Raw genomic sequence first — 9,273 nt, forward strand, 5'->3', positions numbered from 1 at the left:
AGAATGATACATCCGCTTCAGAGTAAAATGAATCATGATTTATTGTATTATTTATATAAAGGTTTTTTTTTACATTTGTGTCCATCAATAAATGGTTTATTCACATACATCATAAAGTGTTTCATTAATATAATTATGTTTATAAGGCAATTATAAAGAAGATAGAATATAAGAAATATGTCCAAAAAAACATTTCAACAATAAAAATATTTTATTTTTCAGCTCAGTTAAAATTACAAAAACATTGTGTTCATCACGATCATAAACAAATCTTCGAACAACGCCAAGAAAACATGACAAGTCATCAATTTGTTTTTGGCAATAAATGTAAACCTGTGTACTATTGGCCGGGTGGCACTTTAGGTGCATCCATCATTTCTTGTGTTGTCGTCAATGTGCAGAAGCTGTAATTCAAATGACAGTTAAATTGTCATCCCATTCAGAACAAGCAGAATGAACCAGTAATGAAAATGGAAAAATGCAATGAGCATAAATGAATATCTGAACAGCCAACCTAAAGATTTTCTAGGATTTCACTGATTAACAATAATATCATGACCACTATTTCATCACATCCCCATACTCACTTGAACACGTTCCGTGTCTGTTTCTGGCCGCTGCCATTTGTTGTTGGCTAAGATTCCAAAGACGACCAAGCCAAAGGCCACGAGGAGGAGGCCGAGGGAATTTGCAAACTTTGCTTGCACGGGCAGCGAGCTGTACGGCTCCACACTGCTTCCATTACTGCGGCAGATGGAGAAATATAGTCTGGGAATGATTTCTGTAACATGAGCATTACTTTGTTCTTCATATGTGAGATTATGCGGTTTCCAGTTGAAACTGTTTTTTGGTATGAGAGATATGATCACATCACAACTGTTTATTTGTTTTTTCGACTACGGCTCATAGTTTGTCTTAACATTGATTTTCAGATTTTATTGATTCATTTTAAAGCCCTACATGCTCTGTAGAGGCTGTATCTCGGATTATCCAATCCCCTACTTACATGAGTGCAGCTTGTGATCTTTAGGGAAGGGACTGCTGTCACTTCCTAAATCTGGACTGAAAACTAGGGGTTGAGAGTATTTGCTATCAGAGCCTTGACACTCTGAAATGGATCTGAAGAGCATCTTAATAGTGAATTTAGGGTTCCAGGCTATTTTGGTCCCCTATCTCTATTGTTACTATTAAAACCATTACTTACATACTTTAGGAGCTTTCTATTGTGCAGCTATTTGTACTGTGTGTTGAAAAGTGCCTTATAAATAAGGTTATTAGTATTATTAAATAAAGAAGGACAGTGAGTTGTCACCAGTTGGATTATTTGTGGCACTTACAGCGTGAACAGCAGTTTCTCAGTGATGCCACTGATGCAGGAGATGAGACTGAGGATCAGGATGGATATTCCCAGCCAGACGTGAACCGGTTTCAGGGCGCTCCGGAACCACGGTGGAGAACAAGGAAGCAAGAAACCAGCCAAGCCGAGGATCCACTATCCATCGGCATCGGGTGAAATGACAAGAGGGAAAGTGTTTTCTTACTGTGTCAGCTCTTTGCTGGTACCATTACACTAAAATGTGTAAATATTTGCCACCTTACCTGAAATCCAAACACTGCCACAGTACAGATGCCCACCCAGCTGTGCAGGGAGTACAGGTTGGGGATGTTTGCGCCCTTGTGGTAATCGAACACAGCACACAGGCCCAACACAGACAGGAGCAAACCCAGAAGCATCAGTCCAGCGTGCACCAGCTTCCAGGTGCGCTTGTTCTGTTTCCAGGTGAACGGGAGACGATACACAACAGCAGCTGCAGACACAAAAGAACACAGACATTCATTTATCTGTCGTAAGTTTCGTAATTATTCAAATAAATGAATAATTACACATGATTGCAATCTTCACTTAAGGATCAAAGCTAGAAGTTACATTTTATATTCCCATAATGCATTCATCCAGTGCAATCAATCTGTTTCAGTTTCTGTTTGGACAGATTCCTCAGTTTTTCAGGGATCATGATTGCCAAATAAAATCACAATAAAATGCAGCAGAGTCTGAAGGAGTCTGATCCTTAATATGGGCAAATCCGATAATCCCATAATGCAACAGGGTACCATCTTATGTTTGACTTTCCCAGAATATAAAAAGCTTACACCTCTTGTTAGTGACACAGTCTTTCTGTTAAAAATGTAACAAAGTCACAAATTGCATCACTACATCAACATGATAATGGTTATTCTTTCAGACTGGGAGAGCTCCCCTCAGAACCACAGAGCAGATAAAACCACTTCTTCCACAGGCTGCATAGTGTCCCACCCCTTGTGACACGTTATTGAATGGTCATGTGTGAATGGAGGATTGCCCCCTTCAGGGCTGGTATTTTGTTATCGTATGGTCGGCTGTACGCAGATGTTCTGCCACTAATGGAAACCCCCAATTTTTCTTTCAGAGATATTTTGGTAGAATCATTATTTAAGGGCCTGCTTGGGTTTTAGTTGAGGAACAATGAGGCTACACTTTGTCGACCCTATTTATATCAGTGGAGATTGACTAAATCAATGAAAACTCTCCTTAAAATGATCATTTGAATTGAAAACTTTCTGGAAAAATGTTATTTTTAATTTTATAAGGTTAAGCTGGGGTGTATCTTAAGCAGTAACTCAGTATAAAAATATTGTCATAACTTCAGTGTGGCATCTCACCGTTGCCGTACACAACCACCAGTCCCGACACCATGAGCACAGGATGCCAGTTGAACTGCAGGGCCGAATAATCCCAGGCGAAGCCCCCTCCCCAGTGTGAGCTCCAGCAGCTCACAAACAGCACACAGAGCAGGCCCAAACACACACACAGTGTGTAGGTGGAGTAGAACAACACAGACGACCTCATAGCTGTGGGGTTGAAAGGAGGGAGAGTTAGTGTAACGTATTATATCATGAGTAGAATAAAGTGAGTCGTCTATGCTGAGTGGTACTGGTATCCTGGTGTATTGAACCAGTGGTAAAATAAGTTCCTGAGGTAAAAGTAATAATACAAGTTCAATTAAATACTTCCTACATGTATTTATAAAAAACAATAGCAGTTTTGTTATGAGTTATAGTATTTTAAGATTTGTATTGATCTTTTAGTGACATAGAAAACAACACAAACAATAATAACAGGGAACACATTTTAGTACATAAATACTTTGACATGAGTATTTGTATTCATATGTTCAGTATTTTAAGCTATATTTATAAAAATAATCAAAAGTAAAGCTACTGTAGGATGGAATATTTAGCATTGTCACACACATATACACGCACACACACACACACACATTTTGTATTAATAAAAACATGTTCTAAAATATTGCAGCACATAAAACATATACAACAAATAAAATAACAATACAAAATAAAAGATGATTATAAAAACACCTTACATAGTGTTTTGAATATTGCAGTTGCTTGAATGTACTTTACATTCCCCTACTCTTCAATACACACTTAAGACTCGAGTAAACATTTTTCTATTGAGTTAGATTTTATTAGAATTTTCCAAAAATATAAAATATAAATGATTTTTACTCACCTTACGATGGCTTCTCTCCTTCACATGAATCCGGCCTCTTCACTCTGTAAAGATCGTCGTAGACAGCGGCCGTGTTGTTCTGCCTTCTTCGTTACATCAACTCGAATGATCTTAGCTGACAGCGTCCAGCATGAAAAGTGTGTCTCATGGTTAAATAAGTCAGGTGGTGACAGTGGGGGTGTAGAGGGGGAAGTCTAGATACAAAAGGATGTGACACGGTAGCAATTTGTCCTTTGCATTATCCTCTTAGGGAAATAATGCAACCAAGTGATAGTCATTAGTTATCGCCGTGCAGTAAAAAATGATCACAGAATTAGATTACAGGCTTTGTAACACATCTCACTTTGTGCTTGGTCATGTTGTTACAAAACAAGCTGATTATGACGTGAATCATTATAAGACATAAAACAAATGCTGAAACTAATTAGGTTCAGATGACTATGGTTCTCTTTCAAACTATATCGAAGGCAAATCAAAGGCAATTCAACTTTACTTTATTGCATGACACGACAAAAGGTTGGATAAGTGATCATCATAGCGTCTGTTTTCATGAAACATAATGTGTCATTTTTGTTATTTAGTAACAAAGATACAAAGTGAGAACATAAAATAGATATTTTACAATGCTCACATTTTTCCAATTTTTTACATTTTACGTTAACCCCCCAGCCCTCCTCCCGCATACCCGCCCACGCCTCCTTCTCCTGTAGGAGGTCCCACCCCTATCTGCCTCTAGGTAAAGGGAAAAGACAAAGGAGAAAAGAGAAAAAGAAACAAAAATAAAGACTAGGAACAAAACAAAAAACACAGAGTATAAATGTGTCATCTTTTCAACCTAACCCATAATCTGCTGGAGGGCTTGCCTTTCTTTTTGTGTATGAACGTCCTTACGACACAAAGGTGTGATAACAAGTTTAGCTACGCAACCATGTGGGAGCCGGAACACCCCCTCACCATGTCATCTAATTTCACACACATAACTCCAGAAGGAATAAAGGCTCCACATTGAAGCGACAACACTGACATGTGAACAGAAGCAGATGATGATCACAGAGGGCCAGTCACACAGAGAGAGAGAGGGAGAGAGAGAGAGAGAGAGAGAGAGAGAGAGAGAGAGAGAGAGAGAGAGAGAGAGAGAGAGACACGTCTGGTCAATGTGTTAATCTCATTTTACTTTGGAATGACGAAACATGAAGGCTGGAGGATCTTGGAGCTGAGAGGGATTTTATTCCTTTAACAGCAGTGAAAATTCCATCATCAACCTTTATTACAGTGAATGGACATCATTTGTTGTGTGTATGTGTGTGAAGAGAATAATGAACAGCTACACAGTTCTACACATCATAGAGCAGCACAGTAACTGGAGCACTCAGGGCCATGTTGAGTACGATGTCTCTGGAACAAATCTTCTCATCCTCCACAAACAGGGACACAAAGTGCTGACTCTCCCAGGGCACTTCCTGAGTCTGAGACGCCAGCACACGGACCCACTCCATGTTTTCCCTGAAGCTGAACTTCTCGTCCTGGGGAAGTGGAGACGAGATCTTATCATACCCCCCGCGCTCGGAGGAGATGAAGCTGTTCATCTCCAGAGACTCTTTCGTGAGGAAAACACGCACATTCCTGTTGCTGTAGTTGCTCATTTGCAACGCAGTCTGGACATTTCCCATTTTGTTGTCCCTGATGTGATCGGACAGGACTGCAGGGGCTAGTTGGAGGCTGTTTTCTAAAAATAAACAGTGATACTCTGCATAACCTGGATTCAAATATGTGCACAGATTATATTTTTTAAATGTTTAAAAAAAAATATCCACACACGCATTTATTATTTTTGATTTATCCCTCTATTTCATCCTGCTTTTTACCCACAAACTGAATGAACATCTGACAAAAAAACATAGGAATCTAAGCCATGATCTTATATAAAGTAAAATAATAATAATACAAATATAACTTTTTATTATATTGAAAAGCAATGATTAATCTTAAAAATGTGTTGTACATGTAGTTGATACATCTCACCACCCACTTCAGTATCTGGTCGGTTTATGCAGTATATCAATATAGCCGACATTGGTTATACCATTATATCTTCCTACTTACTTACCATGTAAATATCTTCTTTTGGATTAAAAACAGTATAAATTCTCACCTGGTGATGCGGCGAAGGAGCAACACACTTAATCAAGTGGCAGCGATGCACTGTGGCGCCCTTTCTCATCTGAGGAGTGTGGGTCTGATAATATGCAAAAAACTGAGAGGGAAATAAACTGTATGTCGCTGCTTGATTAGAGGAAACCACACCATGGATCATTTTATGTTTTCATTTTGCAGAGACCTTACAATAACTGTACTGTACATCTAACATTAGGTCTGGCTCTAGTGTAATTGAAAATATATATATTTATGTTGTTATAATAGTTTTGCTAGGAGGAGCCATATGCACAAGCTTTAACTGGTGAAGATGAACATGAACAGAACCATGGGTTAGATACGTAAATACTAAATCTAACTGAGACGTGATGAAAAGCAATGTGTTGACAGACAAAACAGGAAAACAGACTTTTCACACAAGGTGAACACAGGTAAAATACACCGGGACAGGTGCAAGGGCAGGAAGCAGGACAAAGACAGGAAGCAGGGCAAGAGAGACACAAGGAAGTACGTTTAAAAATAAAACAGAACAACAAAGGACTCTGAGCTTAAACAAGCAAACACAGGACACAAAACCAAACACAAGGTAGATATAGAAATAGAAAACAGATCAGAAACAGAAAATCTGAAGTCCAAGACAGAATCATGACGTCAGATGTATTAAAAAGACAGAGGACTCACATCTCATTACATAATACAATTCGTTTAAGGTTTAGAACTGTGAGAGTGATGGCAAGTTGCCTCTTTGTAATTGCACCACCTTGTTGGACAGAGCCTCAGTTGCCTGCATGGCTTTACATATACAAAGTGGAAAAATGTAATAAAGATAAGAGGCATTTAGATTCTGATGCATTCAAACACGTATGCTCAGCACAATGAGGATGCGGCTGCTGCTGCTGTCCCTGCTTGTCTCGGACCTGTCCCCCAGCAGAGACGGGGACAAGGTCACGGATTATTACAGATACCTGCTCCTCAATGGACGGCTGACTTCCGGAGGACCAAGGACCCGACCTGAGCGTCGCTGCCTGTGCGTCCAGAGAAGCCGCGTGTATGTTCGCCTGCAGCACAAGCAGAGAACCTTCCCTTTCCACTTGGCATACGCAGCACATGATGATCACAGGCATAGTTTGACTCATCGGCATTTGACAGAGTTAATCCATTGGAGTCATGTTCCAGCGCTGGTATGTCTATTCCTGTCAATATTGGTGTGTAAACATTTTATTAATGAAGCCCCTAAATGGCTTATTGTGTCTACTCATTTGTTGGTCTCCCTTGCCACTGTTATCCACACTCCCCCCACGAGCTGTGATCTATCAACACATTTCTATTTCCATCGTGTGACGTGTGTCTGTGTTGCTGCTCTGCTGCTTGCGTGAACTACAAGCTCACCAGGTTGGACCTCTGCAGTTTGCATGGGTCTCACAAATCCCCTGAGCATGAAGCCGATGAGACAAACAGCAACAAGCAGGTTCATTTTTCCTACTCATTTCACACTGGTGATAATAACAACATCTGACGTGCAGCATATTTTTGCACCTGTTTGGAAGTCAAATTCATTTCCAAGCTGTTTGCAGTCACAGTAACGCTTTCGGCTCGAGCAAAACTACAAAAATGAAACGCAGTGTAATGTGTCTTCATGCTTAAACCGACATGTCGAAATGGAGTTGAGTGCAACCATTGTGGAATGTGAATTAATCCCTTTGAGAAACTGATCTCCTCTCTATTTGCACAGATAGCAATGCTCTGGGTCAACAGAGTGTGTGGAGTTTATTCATGTGCTCAGAGAACTGTGCCCTAATTGTTAAGTCAACTGAGCATGGAGAGAAATAATTATTACAAAATCTCACTTCCTGCTGTAACAATCAAAAGTCTAAAGCCACAAAGCTAAATGCTAACATTGTTATAATGAAAAAAACAATGCAAACATACAAACATAGAGATGTTAAGCAAGTACCGTGTTTAGAGTTGCCACTGTCGTAGTGCTTTGCATGTTATCATAAGTTGCACTGCACACACAGCACAGCTGATGCTAGTGGAGATGTTATTAGTTTCAATGCTAGCAATTGACTTGATAATTAAAAGTTGAAAAGATCAGTTAATGCTTAGGAGGAGACAGTTATTGGCAGAGATGTTTCACTTAAAGGGGACATATTATGAAAATTCCACTTTTGTAGTGCTTCTACACGTTAATTTGGGTATCTGGCATGTCTACTGTTACAAAACCTCTGGAAAAAAACAACTCTCGCGAAATAAACGTCATAGTCACACCATGCCCATGTAGGGAGTCTCGCTACATGGCTTTGGACGAGCTAATGCTAGCCGGCCTCCATCGGCCCGGTTTGCTCGCTAGCGTTATCCCGGCTCCCCTAACTCCTGGGGGGCTTCCCCAGCCTAGAGGAGCCCGGCTCCCCTGCTAGCGTTAGCTCCTGAGCTAACCGGGCCGGTGGAGCCCGGCAAGCGTTAGATTGCTGCTGCTACCTGTCAGACATTTAGGTGGCCGCATAAACAAGGGACCCCCAGGACACCTCTAAACGTTGACAGTTGTTTTCAAGTTAAGACTCATGTATTCGCCTGGTATAGTTTAGGAGTGTAATTTTGCCTCTGGTCTTGTCACCTTAGGTCGTTTCTCTTTTTCTTGAAGAGGGAAGAAGAGTTCCAGTGATGCTCATAAAAAGCAGAGGCATTCCGACTGGTGGTGATATTTCCATGGATGTAATTAAAGATCGCCCTAATCCGGGGCCATCGTGGCTCCTGTATCATTGCACAACAGCCTCAGGCCACAATTTACAGGCTCTCTCAAAGGAGAGACCCAAGAGCTGGGCTACGTCTGAGATTATTTCCTGTTATCTAAAAGATGGTGAATCAAGACCAGCAATGAAAATAAGAAAAATGTCCAAACACATCGCAGAACCACAAATGAGACAAAAAGAGGGCGCACGGCAGCCGACGGACTTCAGAGTTTTCAGGCAGAACGACAGACAACAGTCTTTAAAAGTTTCAGTCGGTCAACGTGACATTTTCCAAACTGCCTCTCCGCACTCTGGCAGCTCTTCAGTGAAAAATTCAGATGCATCACAGTTCGAGATACAGAGTATCACGGAGGAACACGAACACTTCAACTTGGACAAAAGTCTTCAGAAACTACTTTCTTTAAAAGCTGCTGCCGATGATGACGGATTCGCCGTTAACAAGCAGCTCTTGTCAATCTCCAGCGAGAATATAGAGTCCAGAAATAGACCGTGGTTTGAGCTCAGGGCCTCTCAGGATTATAATGGGGGAGATTTCAATGGGAACACAATCACAAAACAAGCGGCAGAGCTTCGGCGCTCAGAGGGAGAAAATGAGATTGAACGATCGCAGCCGAATATGGTTGAAAATGAGAACCGGGAGAGATTAGCATACACCTCACAAACAGACTCCACAAATAAAATGGGTGATAATGATGTCGATCACAAACCTGTGCCTTCTGAGGTCGGAGAAGACGCCTTAATCACGTTGCTCTTTCCAGACGCCGAGACGCAAACAGAAACAGAAGTCACTCTGAAAGC

General features: G+C 40.8%; 1 protein-coding gene across 1 annotated transcript; it reads right to left on the reverse strand.

The window, feature by feature from the left end:
* Positions 1-201: 201 nt before the first annotated feature.
* On the reverse strand, positions 202-3,682 carry LOC133975313 (lysosomal membrane ascorbate-dependent ferrireductase CYB561A3-like). Its single transcript, XM_062413241.1, has 6 exons — positions 3,572-3,682; positions 2,701-2,889; positions 1,600-1,808; positions 1,338-1,492; positions 588-744; positions 202-404 (listed from the first exon to the last, which is right to left on the reverse strand). The coding sequence occupies exons 2-6, from the start codon at positions 2,885-2,887 to the stop codon at positions 360-362; spliced, it is 753 nt and encodes a 250-aa protein (XP_062269225.1). The 5' UTR covers positions 2,888-2,889; positions 3,572-3,682; the 3' UTR covers positions 202-359.
* Positions 3,683-9,273: the final 5,591 nt, after the last annotated feature.

Source organism: Platichthys flesus, chromosome 19, assembly GCF_949316205.1.
Source record: "Platichthys flesus chromosome 19, fPlaFle2.1, whole genome shotgun sequence".
NCBI classification, from domain to species: Eukaryota; Metazoa; Chordata; class Actinopteri; order Pleuronectiformes; family Pleuronectidae; genus Platichthys; species Platichthys flesus.